The sequence below is a fragment of the Pygoscelis adeliae genome, unplaced genomic scaffold, assembly GCF_000699105.1.
Source record: "Pygoscelis adeliae isolate BGI_AS28 unplaced genomic scaffold, ASM69910v1 Scaffold142, whole genome shotgun sequence".
NCBI lineage: Eukaryota > Metazoa > Chordata > Aves > Sphenisciformes > Spheniscidae > Pygoscelis > Pygoscelis adeliae.
Genome location: NW_008824247.1, coordinates 1,897,456 through 1,922,283, shown reverse-complemented (window position 1 = coordinate 1,922,283; position 24,828 = coordinate 1,897,456). Strand labels below are relative to the sequence as shown.

Below are 24,828 nucleotides of genomic sequence, written 5' to 3'. Positions count from 1 at the left end.
TAAGTGCCCTAACAAGCTGTGTTCACTCTCATGGCCTCATGAATATTTAGAGATATGAAGAAGAACAGCTTAACCTGAAGATATGCATGTCTGGTCTGTGACCAATCACAAGATATTATTCTCAGTGTATGTGGTAAGCACAGTCTCCCATTCTGAAAACTTCTAATAGCATAAGACACATTTTCCTGTATCACTAGCTTGAGATTGTTACCCTTACTCCATATTTCAGTCCTTTCTGGTCCAAAGAGTATCAATAGTTTTGCTGAAACCAGAATAATAAAATGTGCACAGACCATGAGTCAGAGAGGAAGACTTTTCTATGTACAAGTTAGATATCCTTTGTGAAACACAGTGCTTCCCTTGAGGAACACAAGTTTTGAGCAGAAGTTATATCATTTAGAAAAACTGCATCTCCAGCACAGCCTTGGATAAAGACTTTTCTGTGGCCTTAAAAGACAAGTCACCTCTGCTGCTTCCTGGCTGTCCTCCAGGGGGGCAGATGAGACCGGAGGCAACATACACTTTCAGAGAAAACAATTTTTAGTCATGCTTTACACCACCAAAGACTGCACTCTACCTAAACTTGCCTCAGCGTTACCACATTCTAAGCAACTACTAGCAGCTACTATTTCACATCCTATTTGCTCTGTAATCTCCCCAGCAGCCTAAGGAAGACCAAAACTTACTGGAGAAGTAACAGTAGAACTGGCTCTTTTATCCATGGCTTGCTGGTGAAAAATAGTACAAATCAGACATTAAATCACTAAAATTATCATGACAGCTTATTTTTAAGTTATTTCTCTTGCAGTGACACAAATTTACAAAGATCCTACAGAAAATAATTCACAACCAGTAGATTTCTACCTCTGCCAGATTTATTTGCCAAAATGGCAAAATAAAAGAAGTACTAGCTCTTCAGGAAAGTTGCAAAAGACCACGAAGGGACTAGAAAGGAACACTTTTCAACCTCATGATATTTAGCGATCCATTTCTTAATCTAGGCAGTTCACAATAGGTAACAGAGCTGTACAGAGCATTGAAAAGAGCAGGAAGGACATTGGGACACTTGCACGATGCCTTAACCTCCGCTATGCTAAGGGCCTTCCACTTGCCACTCAGAGCCTTTCCCTGTAGCACTGCAGTCTTTTGTTTGCAAGTTTGCACCCTTTCCCTTATCCACTGGGAGGACGCTGTGGCCATGTTTTCATCCTTGTCCTTCCGTCCTTGTCCTGTTCTCCCAGCTCTGCACCTGCAAAGCCCAAGCCTGCGATGTCAGGTTTCCCATGGAGAGTGATTGACATTGATGCGAGAGTCTCCCTTTTTGCCCCCTCACCCTTTCCTACCCCCATTTTGTAACTTACACGAGACAAAAAACAAAACCTAGTGAATGACACAGTAGACAGTAGTCCTTTAAAGAGCAGACAGGCATTTCCCAGTGACATCCATGCACAAAGCTTAACAATCAATTAACATGCAACTCTTGCCTCTGATCAGAGCGTGCTCCAATCAGCACTAACAGCATCACAAGCAGGAACAACCAGCAGGGAGTTTCCCAACAAAAACTATATCGTTATTATCAGAAAAGCACTATGGCAGACCGCCTGCTGCACTAGAGAGGATTCCCAGGGGAGAAGAGTCACCTGGGGAGATCCCTGAGACGAGTTTCTTCTTTTTTGGACATTGGAGAGTGTTTTTCCTTAAGGTTCTTCACCAGTCCTCTCTCTTTTTTTTTTTTTTTTAATTGTCATCATAAGTAACTGTTACCATTAAAGCTGTCATTTGCCACCAGCTATGGACTGTCTCATCTTCCTTTGTGCCAACAGGTCAGCTTGAAAATACTACTTGTATTGAAAGAAAGTACAGAAAATGGCATTAATTCTTGTGCAGGGGGGCAGCAGCAGGTTTATCAATCACATCATACTTGAACATTTGTATTACTGCAATGATCTCAACTTGAAGAATACAAGGACTCAAAATCAGAAAATAATTTTCTGTACAGCTTCCTTCTGCAACACTGTATTTGTATTAATCAAAATGTTCTTAAAATTTACACCATTTTCTACAAAAAGTCAGCGTGATAATTAAGCACTGGCTTTATGCTAAATACAATATTAAAAAAATCAATTGCCTCAAAGATTATAAAAACTCCAAAAGCAAAAGCTACATTTTGAAGAATTCCAATAGCCACATGGATATTATTCTTTTGGCTCAGCTAAAAAATGAAAAACTAAAAACTCTGTACACTTGTGGTTTGTTAGACTTGCGGGTTCATGTGATCCACAGAGTGTCTAAACAAGAAACAGGTAATCAGCAATTAAACAATATCATTGGTTTTAAAATATATTATCAATACATAACACACTGGTGTTATTCTTAACATGTGAAATATCCTTTAATATAATTTATGGCTTATATAGTCCTTGACTGCAGGGATGTACTCATTCTTTCTTTTTGGTAAAGTCATATGGTTTCCACCACTGTGCAAACTGCAACACCTTCTTCCTCTGATCCTCAAAATTCTGTCTGATTCCTTTTCTCCAGAGGCGCGGTTCCAAGTCCAGCATGCCACCAATGATCTCCTTTGCAAGTAGAACAAAGATAGATAATGACAAATGCAAAATTACCATATTAATTAACACTATTTTACCTTAGAATATAAAAATATATATTTTCAAATTATAAGATTATTTGTCACTGTTTTTTTCAAGTGCTAGTTATTAAAACTGGAAATGCTGAAAAATATACCAATTCAGAAGTTAGAACTGTAGTTGTTAGATGGTTGCCTCAGCAAAATTCTTTTAAGTACAGCATAACAATGTACTGCATAAATATCCTAACATTGCAAGACTGTTAATATGTTAGTACCTTAGTGACTAAAAAGAGAAAAGTTCAGAAAAAAGAAAGCTTGCCTACTTTGCTCTTAACTCTTCTTGAAATAAGTTATATTTCTCCCCAATCACTCTTAATGTTTTTGCAATATTGACTCTTTGAATAAATGATTGCTGTGACATAATAAAGAAATACAGCTCTTCCTGTATATACTATACTCTCTATACTACATGGAGTAATTTAACCACACATGTATTCTACTAGGAGTTGTCTGTGAGTTTGTATGTGTATATACCCTAATTTATACAAGCAGAAGCCAGTACACCTATATGAGAATACTACGGTCATGAAAAACCTTTTTTTTATTTCTTCTTCTTAAATAGATGCAAGTATTTTCCATCTATTAGACTATATGTCAAATATCTAGGGTTCCTATTAATTCAAAAGAAATACAGATCTAGAATCACATTCTGAGTATCAGCCAGTGAAGAAATCAATTATTCCTTTATTCAACAAGCTAAGTGTCCTGGTTTCGGCTGGGATAGAGTTAATTTTCTTCCAGTAGCTGGTACAGTGCTGTGTTTTGGATTTAGTAGGATAATAATGTTGATAACACACCGATGTTTTAGTTGTTGCCAAGTAGTGCTTACACTAGTCAAGGACTTTTCAGCTTCTCATGCCCTGCCAGCGAGAAGCTGGGAGGGGGCACAGCCAGGACAGCTGACCCAAACTGGCCAAAGGGATATTCCATACCATATGATGTCATGCTCAGTATAGAAACTGGGGGAAAGCTGGCCGGGGGAGGGGTGACCGCTGCTTGAGAACTGGCTGGGCATCGGTCGGCAGGTGGTGGGCAATTGCATTGTGCATCACTTATTTTGCATATTCTTTTATCATTATTATTATTTTCCCTTCCTTTTCTGTCCTATTAAGCTGTCTTTATCTCAACCCACGAATTTTACTTTTTTTTTCCCCCGATTCTCTCCCCCATCCCACTGGGGTGGGCGGAGCGAGCGAACGGCTGTGCGGTGTTTAGTTGCCGGCCGGGTTAAACCACAACACTAAGTTATAATGACTCACCAAGAAAAGCTAGCTAATAAATTGGGTAAGGTACATCAAAGTGACTGCGCTGGCAGCTTCTGTTTTAATTACTCAATTTTTACAAAATAGAGTATAATTGGTAAATCGATCTTGTATACGACAATACCTTTCCAAAGTAATGAGGGAACTTGTGTTGATCTTCAATGACATGAGCAAATCCTCCTTGAAGGCCAAAGTCCACAGAGAAGTATGGTAATCCTTTAGGAACCTATACACACAAAACCACATTTTTAGATGTTTAACAGACTGTAGGCATTTAGTTAACCTCCCCACAACTTAGTGAATTTGAAAGTGGTTTTACAGTTGATAGCGTCACATTTTATTTTAAACCACCTCTCAATCCAAGTAATATGCAGTATAAAATTGTGACAGAGAAACAGTAAAACAAACAGGCAATGGGAAAGAACAAGACACAACAACTAGATAAAAAGACACTGAAAACTGAAAAGATGATTGCTGGGTGGCAGAACCTCCAGAGGACACCGCTGCAGCACCAGGTAAGAGGCAGGGAGGGTGCAGGCAGCAGCATGCACACTGAGCAAATGCCTTCCTGACTCCACGCATCTGAATTACATGGGTTGAATAGAAATTTTAAGACAACCATCAGCAAGTTGCATTTATTAAAGATAAGGTGTTGTGTGATAACAGGAAATACTTACCCAGAGGAAATATTGACACTTGGGGGGAGGGGAAACACTTCTATGGAGAATACACTACCTGAAAACCCCACTACATGACTGGAAGTTATCATTAACTTGCCGAATCGGATAATTTAATAATTCAGTCAGCCTACAGAGGAGATGCTGGTTATCCTGCCATAAGGAAAGACCCTTCAGCCTGACAGAGTGAGAAGTGGATTCATTTATTGCTACAGTATTGCAAGTAATTTCTGCTGTTTCACTGCAAAAAGTTATTTTCCACTCTTTTAATTGTTGATGATATTCCTGTACAGGTAAGATTTATAAAGCCTCAAATTCATAAGCATTCCCTCTGCTACAGTCCAAATAACTGCACAATTTTCACAAGGCATGTCCCATATATTGCTTGAAAATTCGCTCTAAAAATAATTAAGATTTAATACAGAGGGGCAATGTAGCATAGCAAGAAACATAAAACATTTTAAATGAACTAAAAAAAAATCATTAAATAAGGAAAAAATGGGTCGGCGGCTGACACCTTAAGGAAAATGTCAGCTTTAGCTTATCTGTGTCTAGCAAAGTATCGGGTCTGGCTGGGATGGAGTTCATTTTCGTCACAGCAGCCCATATGGTGCTGAGTTTTGGACTGGTGACTAAACCAGTGTTGATAACATGCCAATGTTTTGGCTATTGCTGAACAGTCCTTGCTGCTGGGTCAGTTCTCCTGGCTGTGTCCAATCCCAGCCTACTGCCCACCCCCAGCTCCCTCGCTGCAGGAAGCAGAGGGAGAAGCAGAGAAGGCTTTGATGCTGTACGAGGGCTGGATGCTTAGGCTCTGCCTCTGGACACCATAGTCCCAATTTCTGCACACAATCCGCCCATCAGATGATGTCTCAGCCATGTCTGACCCTCCTTCCAGGCACCACCATCTCCTAATACAACTCTCCAACTTCCCAAACCTCATCTCGGTCTCTAAACTATACTCTCATATCTTCCTGAAGGCTACAGGCATTTCTTTTACCCTAAAATAATGTTAAAACCACACAACGGTGTCACAATTTACACTCAGATGCATTTTATTAATTTAAAGAAGTGTCATGACTTAATCTGAAAACTGGCCTACCTTCAAATGGGTATATAATACAGTCACAAAAATGTATGGCTAAGAAGATTCTTAAAGAAATCAAATGTCCTGATGCCCTACCATGTGTCAAGAAAATGATACTTCATTTATCTGTGACAGATACTGGCTTTCCCTGTTCTGAAACACCAATGAGCAGAAGATATCCCAAACGTACCTATTTTGTTCTCTGTTTACATCCAACTTAAGTTTAAAGTCTTCCCTAAGTCCTTGCTATAAATTAAATTCCTTCTTGTCTGCACCCAATAGTGCTACCGAACAACTAAGTACTATCTTCTTTAAAACAATCTCCTATATACAGAAAACTACCATCACATCCCATTTCAGTCTTTTCTTTCCCAGACTGCACAACCCCTGAACCAGTTTCTTTAGTTAAGTTTTCCAAGCTATGCTCTCCTCTTCTGTAACTGTCTTAAAACACTGTGCCCAAAATCAGACCCAAATTTTCCAGGTCACTGGAAAATTTCCTCACCACTTTGAATAAGGCGACCCATAACTGACTCCCATTACATTTATATGACATTTTAGCCTACGTGGCGAATAAATTTTGTGGTTTTGCTACATTTGCTACCACTGTTGGTTTAGTTCAAGAGTCATCACAATATACAAAACCTCTCCTACTATACAGCCACCCAATCCCTTATTCTTCTGCATTTAATGTCTCTCTCTTTTTGTCATATCAGGCTTCATGTCTCATTATTAAAACCCATCTCCTCTTTCTCCCAAACTAGGATTTTTTTAGTGCAAAGGTGCTATATTTACTAAAAGACACTTTCAGAAATTAAGTATTATTACTACTTAGTAGTGAACTACTTGTGGTGAAGTCTATATGCCACACATCTTTCACTTTAACATTAAAAAGATGGAACAATCTTTGAACCTAAGTTTCAGCATTATTCCTTTAAGATTTGTATATACAAAGATGTTTCAGTTTAGTATCCAGGAGACAGACAGAGTACTGTTCCCTTGTTTTAGAAAAAAAGACTTATAATGCTATTTATATTTTCGCTTCATAAACTTAGCAACACAAAAGGCTGTTCTAGGTCAATGAAAAGGACACATCATATTTTTTCCAAGAAAGTAATTTGCAAATCTTTAATCTACCTTAATTCTTAAAGTTAATCAAGAAAATTATGCTGGTACATGTCCTCAAAGCGCTAGCTTTTGTCCTCAACCAATGCTTGCAGCTCAGTCCACCTATTGTTGAAATAAATGGGAATCTTTTCCCTAATGTCATTTAGGAGTTCAGCCAGACCCTTAATTCTCATCATGCCTATGCCATCTCCTGATCCACTAATTTAATTGTGTTCCCTTTCTTCTCTCTTTGAAACAGTTAATAACGAAAAAAGATGAGAAGAATTCGCTGAGAAATTCAGTGTTCAATACATTTCATTACTTACAGATTTCCGAACATCTTTTGAAGAAAGATCAATTAACTTCTTGTTCACGGACCACTCTTCATCAGACTCCATTATAGCTTTCTGTAAAATCATTGTATCTAAATGTGAAAATAGTCCTTCATACAGCAAGCAAAGAATTAACTTTTCAATGTAGTGAAGTACGTTGCACTGCAAGTACCAATTATTTCTTAACAAAGTAACTTTATTTTTGGCAACCTTTCTGATTTCCAGAACTTACATACTTTATAAAGGCATCGTATAATATCCTCAAACTCACTTAAATTCTATTACTCTTTTTTTCTTTAAATTTAACTTCTGCCTGACACAAATTATCTCTGACAAGTCTCAACTAAAAGGTCACATTCTCTTTTTACCAAGCTCATACAAAACCTCTTATGAATTCATTACAGTATATTAGCCTTTTTTCTTTTTTAAACACTAAGAGGAGAATCCAGCTTAGAAGGCTGACTGCACTTAAAAACCTTTAAAGCTGCCTCTGTATCCCCCACAGTATGGAAGTGGGTATAGTGTAGTATAGTGTAGGTACCTTTTAAATTTCATTTGCTGTATATTTTAATGCTGGAAGCTTCTGAAAGAAAGTTTTATGCACATGACATTGCATTAAATCTTGTACTTCGTCTTTCCTTTAGCATTCAGACAAAACACAAGTTTTACCAGCACTTGAAGCATAGCAATGAAATCAACCAGGTGGAGAGTTTCAAATGTGGTAGAAGTTACTGCATTGCTGTTCATCATACTGACTGCTCCACTTCATCAAAAACCAATCGCTATTTATTTCCAGAAAACACAAACAATATTTCAAAGAACAAATAAAATAATTTACTTATAAAAGGCAAATCACGATCCAGTTGCTGAAAGTTGAAAGGCCTCAGTTCCAGACAGAAGGTTCAATGAGCCTTTCCTTACAGAGTCAGTGGAAAGAGACCAGAAAAGCTATAGAAGAAATATCTATCATGCTGTCTAATGTTCATCAGAGACCTAAGACACAAGTAAAATTTGGGCCTACTGAAATAAAATGGGGATGAAACATTATATATTGGTATTTCTTAAAACAGTTGACATTATTTTCTCATTTTATTCTTGCCAAGGCACATGTACGGGGTTTTAAGTTTATACTACAGGACTTAAGTGAGAAGTATTGCAAACCTTACAGCACTTCAAGAAACTACAATTCTCTCATCTTCTTCCAGTAGTTGTCAGTGCAGTCAGACTTGAGGCAACTGCACAGTGACATGCAGCTCCTCCACTGACTACTTGAAAAACAGAATGACCTCAAAGGGCTTGTTTTAAGATCAAGGAATAGGATCAAAGAATGGCTCAGGAAGTAGGATCAAAGAATCCATCCATCTTTTCAAAAATAGTACTTGAATATAAAAAAAAAAGTTTTCCAGAAATAGATGAATTACGATAAATACATTCAAATGACCTAAGAAAAAACATTTTCGTGTACCTTAAAGTAGATTGGAGCCATATCTCCTACTTCTTTTGGAAGAGGAATGCATTCGTATACCATATGATACCGTTTCTTCATACTCATGTTTGTTTCTAGGAACACACAGTCCAAGTCTTTAGCTTCAAACATTTTCACCAATGCATTTCTGAACATCTGTTTAAAGAAAAAGTGTAATTTGAGTTAGCTTTTCAAAGCTTTCAGATATAATATTTTGTATTATTTCACTAACATACTATATTCATAATAAACTCATAATAAAATGGATAACAGCAGCAATCATACTAGGAAAATTCCATATTATTCAACAATTTAACAGGAACAATATTTCCTAAGATACAAAGATAGGAAGTCTAGAAAACTATTGTGAAATACACATTATAATTAACACTACAAACTCAGTTTTAATTAATACCACATATTTTAACAGTTGAAATTAAAACTATGTTTAACTTCATAACTGTGATGCTCCATAAAACAATATGGCTTTAACAGTAGGTCCCAAGCTTATAATTTCTAAGTTAATGTCTTTGCTTGTATTGACTCTAGATACCATTATCCTTCCACTATTCATTCCAATTACACAGTTGTTGTTTAAAAAAAAAAAAAACAACAAAAAACCCAAACAAGACACTTCCCTAGGCATGCTTGACCTTTAAGGAAAATGTTAGCGTTGCCCCCAAAGAAAGCCATGGCTGTAACCACCATCTTCAATGTATGGAAGCTAACCAAATGCAATACTGTAATACACCTGGCCTCAATGTTACCAGTTCCCCTTAGAGATTAGGTGTTGCACCCATTCAAAGTGTATTTCAATTTATAATTCTGCTAGCTCAAGTGTCAGGGCCCTGCACACACTCAACAGGCTCTGCGGCCCCTCGTACCTGCTAGGGCTCTGGCTGCCCATGTAGATGGGCAGCTGTGACATGGTGCAGCTATAAGCTGGGATCAGACACAGCAGAAAGAGCTGGGGAAAAAAAGAGCTGTGACAAGTGGGGGCCTGGCCCCCCTTCACTCAGGAGGTGCAATTAAGCTCAGGCCCTCACTTTAGGTCCTTCCCTAAGCTAAATTTCAGGGATGCCTGTGCCCAGCCATGTGTCTGGCTGATCTTGACCCTGACTTGCTGACTTGACCTTGAACCTAACTCATCACTGCAGACTTGTCCGGCCATCACTGGGCTGTGGCTGACCCTGTCTACCGTCATGGGACTTTCTCTCTTCTCCTGGCTTGGGTACCACGGGATACATTTGTATCCAAGATATGCAAAAGCATCATTCTACAGCTTACAATATAGCTGCTGAACTAAATTATCAAGCACACGGGATGATTTCAGAGACTTATTCAGACTCATTTTCAAATGCACAAAAGATCTGACTTTGTGACAGGGTGAATGTTTCCAAAAGTGTCTCCAGTTCTTGAAAACCGCTTTTTTAAAATTAAGATCTTTGTATTATACATGCTCCCTGTACCATTTCCACAGTGTAAGCCAAGAAATCACCGAAACTGTATGAGCCTCATAGACCACAGGTACTATAGCTCTACAACTCGCGTAACTCATAGGTTGTCCTTTTTCCATTGTTGTTTTTGGGGTTTTTTTTCCAATTAACAACACTTAGAAGTACAAACAACACAATTAAAAGGCTAATCCCACCTAAAGGTTTAAGATTTCCTATGGTAATGTAAATGGAGAGTTGATGAATTAAACAAGCAGAAGCAAATACACATATTCATAAACATCAGCAAGTACTGAAGTAAAACAGATGGAAAACAAATCACTACCAGGTTTTCAATGCAACAGGACTAGAAATTGAGCTCTCTTCTCCCCATCCCTTTGTCATCTTGCACAGTATGAATCAAACTGAAAGTCTGAGAAACTTGGCCAAATATATATCTTAACCAGGTATTTAAACTCTCCAAAGCAGGCCCTTGTACCCTAAATTTTTCCTCACAAATAAGCTGCTCCATACTATGACAAGAAAATGCTACCACCACCACCCCTAACACAACCGATGAAACACAGCGAGAAGATATTGCCCAGTGAATAGATCACTGTACCATGACTGATACGGGACTTTTACTGAGTAGAGCGACAGACAACTCTGAATTAATAGCTTGCTGTCTTCTCCCCCTCACCGCGGCCCCCAGACCTCTGCTTCTGAAATACACCAAAGCGAGAAACTGTGGTGAGATAAGAGAAACATTAAACCAAAGGTTGGGAAGGACTATTACTTGCAGTTGCTACCCTGCAATATCAACTGAAATACAAATCCACTGAAAAGCCTAGAATATCTGCAGATGTTAGCTAATGTTTCCCAGACTGCAATTTCTTGTTTTTAAATACATTGCACTTTTCCTCCAAATTCTGAGCGGGCCAAAACATCAAGAATAATTAGCACTGGAAAGGACAAAATCATTCACAAGACCAAATAAGAGGGCTTGGCTTATGCTCAGATGCACACAATGTTGATACACATAAGAGTTCAGACAATACAGAACATGTAAAGATCTATATATTTTCATATTAAAAAAATTACATGCATATTTACTTTGGCAAGTGAGCACATCAGTCTAAAACACACAATTATGTTAAATTCAAGTGCCTGAAGGCATACAGTATAAAAGTATTCTTCTTGCTTTCTTTCAACATATCTTTAAAAAAAATCCCAGCAAAAATAGTTATCTAAAACATGTGCTTAATACAACATTTCATGAATATTTAAAGTGTGATAATTTTTTTCCCCCACAACAGCAATATAAAATATGGCTCTGGTATCAGAAAGTTAGTTTAGTCACTGAGTAAATGTATGCTTATACTCCTGCTAAAGCCTTTCCAGACTCCTCCTACTGAATTACACAGAAGCTGGGGAGGGCGGAGGGCAGAAATCTGTGTCCATCACCTCCCAAAGTACTTTGTTGCAAAGAAATGTTTAAACTGGCTATGAATGTATTCACAGGGTCCATGGATAATGGTTTTACCAACTAGTTGCGTTTTCTAGCAAGGAAAAGACTAGCGTTGAATACAGGAACTGCATTTGCTTGTCTTTTCTTTAATCCTATTTTCTTTCTCACACAAATTTAGAAAAAATATCATATATTTAGTTAAAAGAGGTTACGATAAATAGAAGATATAGAATAAACATATTTATCACTCTTCTCCATGCTCTGTTGTTCCTCCTGATTCCTACTCGTTGCGCTTATTTGCTTCTTATCCAACTTCCTTAGGCATTTCTGTCATATACAAAAGAACTCCTTTCCCTTCCTGCTTGGGAGGAGTATAATTTACTAGGAAACACTGTATTAAAATTACATTAGCCATGAGAATGAATGTGGGGAGCAAATTTGGAAAGTCAGAGAATCCATCTGCGAGGCTTAAGGCAAGATCAATGTTACTTAAACCATTTCGAACTCATGAATTAACCTGCTTTTAAATCTAAGCAACTGCAAGCAAGGAAGCCTTTCTCTAGTCTGAAATAGTATCCAATATTTTGATATAAGAGGTTGCAAGTTGTTTTCCCCTTGTAATAATCCGGGGCGGGGGGGGGGAGAAACCAATCACTGTCAATCTCTTAGGCAGAACCTTGTTACATTCCTCCTCCCTTGATTTTCCTTTTCCAAAGAAAACAGAACTCAAAACCTTCAAAATGTCTTCATAGGAGAGTTGGAAAGCATGACCCATGATGCTTGGCACTTTATTCTAATAATTCTTTTCAAAAAAGTAGGAAATTGGATTCTAACAGGGATCTCACTGATTTGAAGAAGAATGAGAGAGTACTCTCTCAGTTGACATCGACCCAAAACCCAGACTATCTTAAAAAACCTGAAGATATGTAAATAACATATCTTCAGTTTGTGTTTCATTATAAGTGATCTTTCTGCCCTGACAATCCCTTTCTTTTCCTTGGCACTCCCAAGGAAATCCTAACTGCCAAGCTGATTATTCCACTTTCTGTAAGGGATGAGCTGTACCTACGTCACCTCCGAGAGATGTTCTTCTAACCTGGTTTCAAAGACCTCCAATAACAGAGGTTCTGCAGCATTCCAGGCAACTTTTTCTAGTGCTTATAAATGAGAACTTTTCTTCAGTGTTTACCCCGCATTTCCCTTTTTCAATTTTTGACCACTAATTTTCCTCCATAATACAAGAATGTTCTGCCCCTTAGTGGAATCAGAAAAGTGCTGCCGGGCTGGAAAATATGAAAATAGGTACTTATGACAAGTACATTATTATTCAAAACAACATTATTTTACAAAAAAGTTAGAACATGAGACAGTTTCTCAGCTGACCTGGATTTCTTCCCAGATGTCTTCATCCAAAAGAGTGGCTGCAGTATGGTGCTGTAGAGGGGCTATCAGGCAGTGACCTTCAGTAAGGGACTGGTTGCTTGGTAGAGACAAGTATACCTATAAAAAGCAAACAAAAACTGAAGTACCTATTTTTCTAGCTTTAAAAACCTTCCCATTGCTAAGGCTAAGAAATATATCATTTGCTAAAATTCAAACCAACAGAAGCCATTACCTTCTAGTTACAGCAAGGTATGAGTAATTTTAGTGTTTTTAAAACAGTCCCTTTATCCATCAGTAGCTCCAATGAACTAGTAGTATCCAGACAGCAGCTCCACCAACAAGGCAGTAATATCAGCCTTATAGACCAACCGGTATCCTAACTATTATGAAATCACACTGCTTAGTCCATTACAATACTTTTTTTTATAGAGATATATATCTGTATGCATTTTTAATAAAATATAATATATAAAAATGCATATAGATATATCTGTGTATAGCTATTAGATATATAAACACATATATACACATATATGCACACACAGATAAATATCTGTATGTATTTTATACATATAATCTATCTATACAAAAAAATAAGTGCAATGTACCATAATACATATCTATGCATTTAATTCCTTGGCCTATAAAAACTTTCAAATCACATGAAAGACATAAATAATAAATGAAAACTTTGGAGAAAGAATGACAAAAAAGCCTATACTGAAGCATTTCATATGTTATAAATCCAAATATTTATGCAACTTTTAAAAGCATTAACAGAAAGCAGGAGGTTCCCCGTACCAAATTTCTGTCTATTTCAAAGGATTTTAGGCTTAAAAATTGAATTTTCCACTTAATTTTCTTTGATATGATTGAGATACAATTCTTCACCAGTCCAAATTTCCTCCAGTGCAGCGTGATTTAGTCTTCCACAAATCCACCTACAGTCTAATCTCTGAACTCAGATCTTTCATTATTGCTCCTGTCTTCCACAAATCCGAAGTTCTGATATCAAAGATTAGCTTTATAATTCATGACAGATTTATATCTTTTTCTCCCTCATCCTTGAGGAATTTGTGAAATCAGTTGGAAGTGCAAGGAAAATAAGATGCAGAACAAAAAATCAATTTCGTTCTTAATCTTAGGCACTCTAACATTAACACTGCCTTCCTTTATTTCTTCTTTATTTTTACATTTGTGTTAAATCGCTATTTTCTTACCTTGGTGCCAATTGCAATAATAAGATGTTTAGAAAGTTCACTGCTGTCAAAGCAGTATGGGCACTTTTCCATGCGTGCAGCAAGCTGCTGGTGCTCATGTATTGCTTTTCTTCTTTGTATTTCTTCCTCTTCCCCACTGCGCGCTCTTTTGGCTGCTTTGGAAACAAACATGTCATCCAGAGTGTAGTACTCTCTGTCAGTTTTTTCCATGAGCTGAAAAGATACGCAGAAAAATTGCATGTGTATATAAATAAGCAAGAAGAAATACTTAGCTCTTTGTAGCATCCTTTATTGAGAAAAGCATAAAGTACGTAAGCAGTAGCATTGCTTCCTTCCATATGGCAACTGGAGCACATGCAATCATCAGGTACACCTCCTGAGAGCAGTCAGACAGCATAGGTATTAAAATATAGATGTGTGACAGCAGTGAGAAGAGTATATTACTATATTCCATCTCAAGTTAAGGGCTAGGTATTTCAATATTATCTTGACATAACTTCAGCTTTAAATAGATGCACAATTTTTTAAATCATACGTTATCATATATTTTATTTCGGTCTTCCTCCTCCTCCTCTCCTACTACAACTATCACTGTCCATTAAATCACCTCTTATGAAATAACTAGACCGTGACTCTGCACACCTCATATTCACATTCTGTGAAAACATGCCACCAGTTATGCTTACCAAGCGAACAGTACTAAGCCATTTTGTGAAGAAAACAGTCTTGGTCTTCAGTATTTAGTCTTTCTTGAGTGCACCTGTTGCTACATATGGATAACGAACGCAACTAGCACATTACCAGAAATGAGGCTGAATGATCCACAGGTTTTTTGTTTGCTCATTAATTGCTACATTTTAGTTAAATGTGCCACATTTAAAAGGAAACTCTGAAAATACTAAATTTGTTATGAAGGCATGCTTGAGGGTCAGTGGTATCTTACAGGATCTTAATAGTGGAAACCCACACAAACTGGATACATCTCACCTAGATGACATTTGGGAGGGATGGAGTTTGTAGATGGGAACTGGAGGAACTGAAGGTGATGCAAGGTGACAGAGGACATTGTAAGAAGGTGGCCTTACGGCAACAGCAGCAAAAGACAATGAATGGAAAGGAAAGCAAGAAAAGTATGGGGGTCATGGGACTCAAACCCAACTGACAGTAGATTTCACTAAGTTTCATAACTCATAGAACACACATATATATATATCATTAGGCTTTATCAATCTTTTTTTATTTTGATGACAAACAAATCCCATGCCATCTTGCCTAAATCAAGACTTAGCAAGTCTTGATTGTAAAAATTAACTTTTTAAAGGACTTAGGAAAGTATTTCTCCATTTTCTGCTTTGGCTGCTCTACACGACTTTAAAATTATGTGCCATTAATACCCTAAACATTCAGCACATATAGGTAAAGCAAATGTAAAAAGCATTCAAAAGAATTTTTTCAAGTTCTTCTCTTTAAATGAAATCCCAGTGCTGCAATCCTTTTATGCTATACTTGACTGTAATTTTTACCTTGAATAGTTTCAGTAATCTCCTTACCAAAATGACAGGGAGAAAAAAAAAAACCCAGTACACTACACACATTTCTTGATATTGGAGGTGCTGGTCCTTCAGAGTCTTGGCAGATTTATGTATGAGTAGTTTTGCTCCATTAATTGCTAAGGAAATGGTAGAAATGTCTTCACAACAAGTCCTAATACATTATAGAATACTCACTGGGGTAGCCCTAGCAAAGGACTAATGTTAGCTGAAGGCATTTTGAAGGTATACTGTCATAATTGAAACACAGTCTCCAAATAAAAGAAAATCTTCCAAATATCCCAGGCATCAGTAATTCTGATATGAAAAGAAATTAAGACTTTATTTTGTAGTGTAGATAAGTAACTTTCCCCCAAAAAACCCCACACAGTTCTTGCTTTTCCTGAACACTGCAATTCTCTAACACAGACCAGTAGCTTATTTTGTATATGCTCAGTACTTTCATTACCAAACAACTGAGGAACAGCCTCCTTGATATTACTTTATTTAGCTATAATACATTTAACTGCTTATGTGCATTTCCTACAGGAAGCCACTGCAGACTAAAATCAACAGTTCAATAGTTCAACTCTGTTCTCGTTCTGTTTTACTACAATGCTGTAATCTATATTTAAAATAAACAGGAGATTCCTGAGCTGTAGAAAAAATATCTAGTGATTTGAGTGTCAAAAATCAAGTCTCTGTTCTTCTGTCATATAAGCATAAGAAAGGTAAATCTGGAACTTCAGTAGAAGAATCACCAATAAGCACCACCTACAGAATGGCACCATTTTGTTATTACTAAAAGTAAAGGTTTACTTTTTTTTAATTAAAAAAAATCTGCCGTAAGAATGCAAATACACATGAAACAAGACAGCTGGCAGACTACAAAGAAAAGGAAGAATGGAAATCAAACCACCTTGGATATCAGGAGTATCACATGCAGCACAGAATACCATTAATATTTTGCTTTGCTTGCACTTAGAAGTAGTCATGGAAATCCCTGGTTTGTTGTGCATGACCTCTTTTAAATAGTAGTGCTTTTCAAAACACCTTAAAAATAATCTACAGATCCTCTTATGCAAGTCCCTTATGTCACAGGAACACAAGCCAAGAATTCTGTTTAGTGATGAAATAGATATTCATCTTATTAAACAGGCTGGATGATGTCTGTCTTCAACAGTGGATAAAGTGGTATATACAGTAAGACACCTGGGACTCAAAAAAGAATGCTCACCTAAAAAGCAGTAAACTTTAAAAAAGTAAGTGCTGTCTAAAGACCAGATTTGGTTTCTCCTGGTACAGTCATGACCAACAGAAGATCACTACATTTCAAATGGTAGTTCAGTAAGACCAAAAAGAAATGATGTTGCTGTTCTTCAGGAATTGCACTTTTCTCCATCATGTTCGATGCAATATGAAAAAATATTCATAATTCAATGACTCAAACCTAAGAGTAGGTCTGAAACAATATGAAGTCCAATACACGACCTTGAGTGGAGTCAATGAAAACAAACAATTCAGGAGACTTAAAAAACAAACAAAAAACAACAACACCACAAAAAAAACACAAATGGAACAAAAAAAAGGAAAATGAAAATAAACAACCAACCAACCAACCAGCCATTGTCAAAAGTTGGAGTCACCCAAAAGAATGATGAGAAAGATTCCACAGTTGCACCAGAGAGTTCTCCTAGTGCTTCATGGAAATCCAACAGTAGTATTTCAGAATTCAAAATCAGAAGTCCTCAAAGTGAAGGGAAACGGTGGAAAAGATTAAATAATACCTTCACTTCTAATATTACTAAACAGGCTACATACGTAAGTGGAATCATGTGCATACATCACTCGTTCAATGTAAGCTCCTAGTGCAGCCTGGATCCCACCCAAGGTCTGTGCATCAGGCTAGAGTAAGCCAATGGAGAGTCTTAAACAAAATTTTGGATTTTTCCTGGAAATAAAAAGATGTGTAGAAAAGTTCTTCATATAGCTAGAGGCAATAGGAGCCAGAAAACATTGCAATTCTGGTTTAAGATGTAATATACGTTCGTCGACAGAATTAGATGAAGCACATTGGGGAAGGAAGTAAAATAAACATAAGATTACTTTGGAGAAGCAAAGGAACAAGAAAAGGTAGGTAGCAATGCAGCATTTTGGGGAGAGAAGCCATAGTAAAGGGATATTTAGAGAAGGAATTATTCACAGATCAGACAGGTTCAGATTACCTCTACCACAGACTCTCTACCAGCAACAAAATTATAGATCCCATTGCCATACTAACAAATAACTGAAGATAATAAGGAATGAAAGGCAGTTCAAGAAACCAACACCCCAGCTTCAAAGACATTAAATAAGTGCTTGAAATAAGCAGGGTCTAAGAAGAAAGTTATTTTAAACATTTCAACCTGCTTGTGCAATAAAAAAAGCCTACTCATTAGTAATTCGCGTCCAATTGGATGCTCTTCAAGCGCTATATCCTTCCCTTGCTGAAGAAAAACAGACAAGGAGAAAATGGAAAATGAGGGGTTATTCTTTTCCCCATCTTTAAGGAGAAGTTTACAAGACCTTTATTCAAGTCTAGCACATCAATGCACAGTGCCATTATATTGCAGTTCTGAGACAAAGAGACCAAGCTACAGATCGTCACCCTGTCCCTGAATCTTCATTTCTTGCCGTGGTTTATCACATTCTTTAGATGACTTTAAAAGAGTGTTAAAACGTCGTATATTTTCACCTTTAAAAACAACAGTCATGAAAGGAATAAGAACTTCTTTGCAACTCCCATATTACCCACAGTGTCCTTCCAACATACCTCAAAACAGTTCAGGAAGTACAGAAACCTAAAAACAGGCAAAAATATCATCCAGCAAGAATTGTGTATTCCTACTGAATATGAATATATGAAGATATGATATGAATGTAAGTGGGAAAATCCATGCAGCAATGTTTTCTGCCTTAAAAACAAACAAAAAACCACTAAAGACATTTAGTCTGCAATATTGGAATAGTAGCAATGATCATCACTAACACATTCTTTACCAGCAGCAATGAAAAAAAAAAGTATTTTTTTTAAGGGCATAATTCCTTAAAAATTATTATCCCTCGAATCCTACAAATGCCAAACATCAATGTGTCAGAACTGAAATAAAATAAAATGTAGCTGCTACCATGGCAGACTAGAGAGTACCCTTCAACTGCTACTCTAAATATTGGCCTTTTTGAAAAGTTATTCGGGAAAAAAATGGAAATTCTCTTTCAAAAAATTTATACTCTTACTTTTACAACAAGGTGCCCTGTGTGTTCTGCCAATTGCATTATTTGGCTATAATAAAATCTCTCCAAACAAGTTAAAGGGGAATTGAAAGAACAAGAAGAGAGTGTTCTCCAAAATGCCAGAAGGAAAGCAAGTAATCATTTAAAAACTGATTTCTTTCATACATATCTTCTTCCATACGAAAGACAGAGCTAGTACAAATCCATAGAAGGAACTATGCTGATGTATTAGATTCACCGGAAAGCTGCTGTTCTGCATCAGCTGAAGCATCACACCCGTTAAAGGTGAAAGTCAATGCACTCTGGAAGTTGTGTATTTAGTTCCCTCACTGTACCGGATGCTGCGCTTGCTGTATTTCAGGTGCTGCACAGAGGTCGGAAAGAAGCAGGTAGTCACTTTTATGTATGAGCTTTAAGTTGGGATGTCCTAAAAAACCATCACTGAACTGCCTAAAGTTAATATAAGAAATTCAGACATCTATAAAGACAATGCACCTGAAGTCCTTGTTTCTACCAGAAACTGGCCGAAAACAAGAGCTAACCTAAACTGATGTTCTCCTAAGACAGATCATCTCCACAGTCCCTTGTCTTCTCTTTTGCATTTCACTTTTTTGTTCTGGAATCATCTGCCACATTCCTCCTTCGTATGCGCCCTCTATTTTCCAACTTTTCCTTCTCTTTTGGCAAGCACCGGTTAACCAGAGAACACACAGGCAGCTTTAGGACTCTTAGGACCAGGCATAATGACATAGCCTCACGGTGTAATTGTACAACTGTGAAATTTCTACGACCCGTCTGACAGGGGATCTGTTTTCCACAACCTGCAGTTGGAGAACAACAGGATGCAGTTTTGGTTTAACCAACAGGGACGGCATCACAGTTCTGCTTGCCCTGGCCAAGAAAGGCCTGTAATACACAAACATTTAAACAGCAGTCAGGGAAGGCATCCAAGCTTCTTTCAGGAGCAAATAAAAATCATCCTTAGGGCTCTCATTTGAACAGATCTAATGTGTGCAAATGTGGCTAAAACCCAAAACAAGGAGAGATATCACTAACCATTCAGCACAGGAATTCAGAAAGAGATCAGCATCTGTCTATACATAAATGAGAATGTAATTTTTCCCTCTCTCAAATCAATGTTGTATTTGCTGATGAAATCCTTAACGTTATAGTTAGCATGAATAATATGAATATATTACATGAATAATTTTGTTACATAACATTCTTTTCAAAAAATAATTGATGTCTTTTTTTCATTTTTTACATTATTGAAGCCATTAGGCACCTTGGCACGGGGCTACCTCCGAAAGTAACTCTTGTAGATCTGGTGTCACGTTACACTCCGGGGTCAGCCTCATTTTTCTGCCAAGTGTTCAGATTGATGGAACTGTATCTCATAGCTTAATTTTAAACTGATTCTGGTTTTCCTATTGCTACAGTAAAACCCCTGGAGTCTTATACACTGCTGGCTGCCTATACACTCCATCTGAAGTGTGCTGCATCTTGTGTCTCCCCTCTCTCCCTCTGCTGCTGTTACTTGCTTTTGGGTGCGCCCTTTGGAAAGAAAGTCCTACTAAAGAATTTAATATCATTGTGATACTGAAAGGAAACCTCAAAAGACAGAACTCCTAATCATCAGGGATTATTCCTATATAATACCCTGAGTACACTTATCTCCCTCTTCAAATTTCCTCTGAAATTTGGGGATTAAACAGGAAATTCCATTAAACACAATTAGCATGATAACAAAATATACCTGCATCTTTCTAGTGTGGGTTATTTTCAGTTTTTTTGTAAATGTACTTTTCTGTTTATTTTCTTGTTCTATTTTGTATGCAACTATTGAACTTCTGCTTTTCCTGTTTTCTCACTAACGCAATCATAGTTAAAGTTACTTCCATATAAGCTAATAAAAGTGCATCTGCTTGGAAAATTTGTGAAAAAAAGTCTATAGATTGTATAAAACATATCAGTTTGGTTTTAAATTGTCATGGCAACACTGACGTCTTCAACTTTAAATGACAGAGTTAATATTTGTGGAATGTTGTACTCATAATATATTTTGGGAAGCTGCAATAAAGAACAAGAAACTATTATTTTAGAATATAAACCTGAGTGACATATGAATACATCTCATCACGTTTAAATTTATTCAGCATTTAGCACTTATTGTTTACAACAAAATTACCTCAGAAAGTCTTTCTGATCTCAAATAGCATTTGCTCAAGCCAAATCAAGGCAGAATTTTATCATGTTAATTTTATTACAACTCCAACCTCCCTATGACCACAGACATCTGAATTTGTAGCTTTAATTCAACATATAGGCATTTCCCAAGCCTATCATCCCAGTGAAATAAATAATATTTTAAACACATAGTATCAAAGGATTTTAACATATCAACACACAGAGTGCTTTTAAGGCCTATGACACTGGCAGGAAAATATTATGAATCATGTTGATGAGCAAAGTAGTTCAGGATTACCTTTGAGCAGCAGAAGTCAAGCAATAAACAAACAGGACAGTACTGCTCAAAAGTTAGGGACCACGCTGCTTTTTGCTTCAGTTATTTGAAATGAAAACTTCAAATTTTGCTATAATTAGTTATTAGGACAGATAAAATTTTATATGCAAGTCAATGAAATAAAATGCAAGCCGAACAAAATACCTTCAGCCACAGAAATCTGCTATTAAAAGGTGTGATTAGCACTTAACTTTACAGTTATCCCTGGCCATAACTTAAATGCCTAGAAAAGACTGTCCTGCACAAGTCTTCATTTGCAACATATCTTGTAACTTTAACATAATTCATGAAGAACGCCAAATGCTTATGCAGTCATTTAAAACAGGCTGCTTCTACACAGTTCCTCCTGCTCCAGGGTTTTCTTTCCTAATCTAGCTGTCACTGCTGTTACTTGTTTCCACACGCAGGAACAGCTTTAACTTTGTGTCCACACAATATACACAGAAAGTTGTTTAGTGCATTGAACTGAAATGTAGCGTAACGCAGAGCAAGGTGTTTGAAATTATTTTCTCTTGGGTTTTCATATTAATTTTTTTACAGCAAACCATGCACATGCGTATATCTTTAAGTAAATGTAAAAAGCATCAGTGCACCAGAGCTTTGTTAGAGTTTTATCATGTCTATTAAATACTGTGCTAGAATGGCTTCACCATGTGAAGAAAGAGAAGAAAAAGGTTTATTACATAATACATAATAGTAGCGGCAGCAACATTCTGCTTTTTTCACTTTAGCTTTTAAAATGTTTCTAGACTATTACTTTGGTTTATGGTGATGGAAATGCAAAGATATGCAACAGGTACGTTTGCACAGCAAGTAAAAATGATAAGGCTGAAAGCAATTTTCCATTTTATAGACTTCAGAACCAAGGAAAGGCAACATGCAAATTCCCTTTTTGCAAACCTGTAATATCAGCACACCTCTTTACTAAATCCATAGATGAAGGTCAGCATTACTAATATAGTTCTGTATTTTTCACTCCTTAAATTCATGTTATGGATTACTGCAGAGATTTTTAAATAAAATGAGTTTATGGCCAAAATTTAAATGGTCTGATGAAGAACACAAATTAATCTTTCTCACTTTCTTTTAGTAAAACGTAATCAAAAAGAAAAAAAAATGCCTTAGTAGAATTTATGCATACAAATAGAAGGTAATTTCTATTGAGGTAATGTTCTAGAAATCTATACACCCACAAGCATCTATTGACATAAGTGAAAGGATTACATAAGTCTTAACAGCATGAATTTGAGAAAATTGAACTACTTACAACAGTCAAGAGCAGAAGGAACTACAGAGAGGGTACTCAAAGCTATCAGTAGTGAAAACCTAAAACTTCACACATATTTTGTACTTGAAAACTGGCAGGAAAAAAAAAATCAGTTTTCAAATATTTTGTTGACTTTCTTGTATCCTATAGTCATGCTTCTGTAGCATTGAGAACCCAATCTGCTTTCCAAGCTGAAGAAAGAAAAAAGTAGAAATACAGTAACTTCAAACAGGTTATTTTTCTTTAGGCGCAACAGTGAAGTATGAAAGAATCAGACTTTAAGGCCTGCTTTTTTCCATATCTCAAAAAGATTACTGTTGGCCTTTTAAGTTTTGTTTAAAAAAAAGCTTTTTCACCACTGAAAATTAAAGATTTGAGGCTTTTTCATGATGTTCATAAGTTTGACATAATAGCATGCATGGGACGGCTGTGGGAGAGGCTGTATTTCAAACTGTTTGAGATAACTGACGTCCACATGAACCTGCTGTGAACAGAAGCCAGAAAGTAACAGAAGATAAGAGCCTCAAGTACAACAGGATTGTATTAGAATCATGACCAGAAAAAGAAGAATGGGCAAGAGGGGAATGATAAATTGCAATTTCCTTTTCATCTACATTTAAAACATGGGCTCAAGAAGCAAACAAATAGCAAGGAGATGGCACATTCCCTCCATCTGATCTCGTGGACCTCTTGAGAAAAGGAAACTTTACAGGTGGAAAAAAGACTTGTAAGGATGAGTATAGCTTGACCACAACAGATGTTTAGTCTGTGAATCTGAGTGGGAGTCAGGCATGAGATAACGTCATATAGACCTTCATTTGCCAATGGGATTAGACAGAGGTTTCATGCATAGAGATTTTGGATCTACGTACTGACATTTCTTCCAAGTCTCATTTAAGAAAGGAAATCCTTTTATGAATTATATCTTTCTATTTCAACATCCCCATCTCACTTTACAAAACTGCAATTATGTCATTATCTTCAGAGATGCATAACAACTAGCCTGTACATCATTTGAAATACCATTAAAACACTAAATATCAGGAAAGTAACATTCATGGAGCAGAGCATTCATCTGTGCAAAACCCGGAAAATATGCTGGTCTGTCTTTCTCAGTCTGTTGCCATTCGTGAGAACAGTGCCCGTTTCCTCTGTCCTCACGAGCTGTGTGGCTGGAATTTTCTTTTTGGCATAGTCTGGGAAAGCAATAAAAGACCTGGGAAAATCCATGAAGGAAATAATAGTGCTGTAGTCTACATGCTTAGCAGTAACCACGGCTGGCCACAGCCGCAACCGCATGGGGAATTACACTGCTGGCTGGTCCAACACATCATGGGAGTAGGAGCAAACACGCTGCACAAGACTGAGGTGATGAAGACAGGGAGGGTTTAGCCTCCTCAGTTCACAATGGTAAATTCACACTGGATTAAAGGTGGCAATAAGGGTGATCACACTGCATAACTGAAGAGCTGTAAGGACCGGAGAGCCACCTTGCTGCCAGACACTGAACATTCACTGCACTAAACAAGATACAGACAATATGGAAAAATAATCTAGCCATAAGATAGAAGCTCTAAACAGACAAAAAAACCACAGACACATTTGGCCATATTATGGTAGCAGAAGCTCGTTAAGTCTGTAGTCTAACTTTTCTTTTTACTTGGCTGAGCAGCCAGCAATTTAAGACAACTAACAAATGCAACAGATAAAAAAAATAACCAAAGTTCTTTTTGGTAATTCAAACAAATGTTGGTTTGTTTTCCATTCAACCAAAAAGAGACATCTAACTGAACCTAAGGATGAGCCACCCCTCAAACATCCATCTTTCCGCAAATTATGTTGGCATCAGATTTGACATTAGAACTTATGGAAGCAAAAACAACACTGTAATGAGAAGTAATTGTGCAAGAGAGATCCTTAAAGGAAAGTTGTTGGTAAAAATATACCCTATATTTAATTCTTTAAAGGCAATTGCCTTGTCTGCAGTGGATAACTTCTATCCCAGTAGCCACACCTAAGAAAACACAACAATCACTCAACAAAAGCAGTTCAGACTGTTAAGATGAATAAAATTATTCAACAGAATTTAAGGGGTAGGATCTCCCTTCTCCCATCCTAGGTAGGATATAATTTATAGACATTCAGCAGTTT

General features: G+C 37.0%; 1 protein-coding gene across 1 annotated transcript in view; it reads right to left on the bottom strand.

Moving 5' to 3' along the window:
- Positions 1-1,976: 1,976 nt before the first annotated feature.
- The window catches only part of CWF19L2 (CWF19-like 2, cell cycle control (S. pombe)), a 74,825-nt gene continuing 51,973 nt past the window's right edge, over positions 1,977-24,828 (bottom strand). Inside the window, exons 12-17 of the mRNA XM_009335272.1 lie at positions 14,085-14,297; positions 12,865-12,981; positions 8,581-8,736; positions 7,110-7,190; positions 4,037-4,138; positions 1,977-2,579 (exon numbers count right to left, since the gene is read on the bottom strand). Coding sequence (XP_009333547.1) covers positions 2,439-2,579; positions 4,037-4,138; positions 7,110-7,190; positions 8,581-8,736; positions 12,865-12,981; positions 14,085-14,297 — 810 coding nt within the window. The 3' untranslated portion in view covers positions 1,977-2,438. The remainder of the gene's footprint in view (positions 2,580-4,036; positions 4,139-7,109; positions 7,191-8,580; positions 8,737-12,864; positions 12,982-14,084; positions 14,298-24,828) is intronic.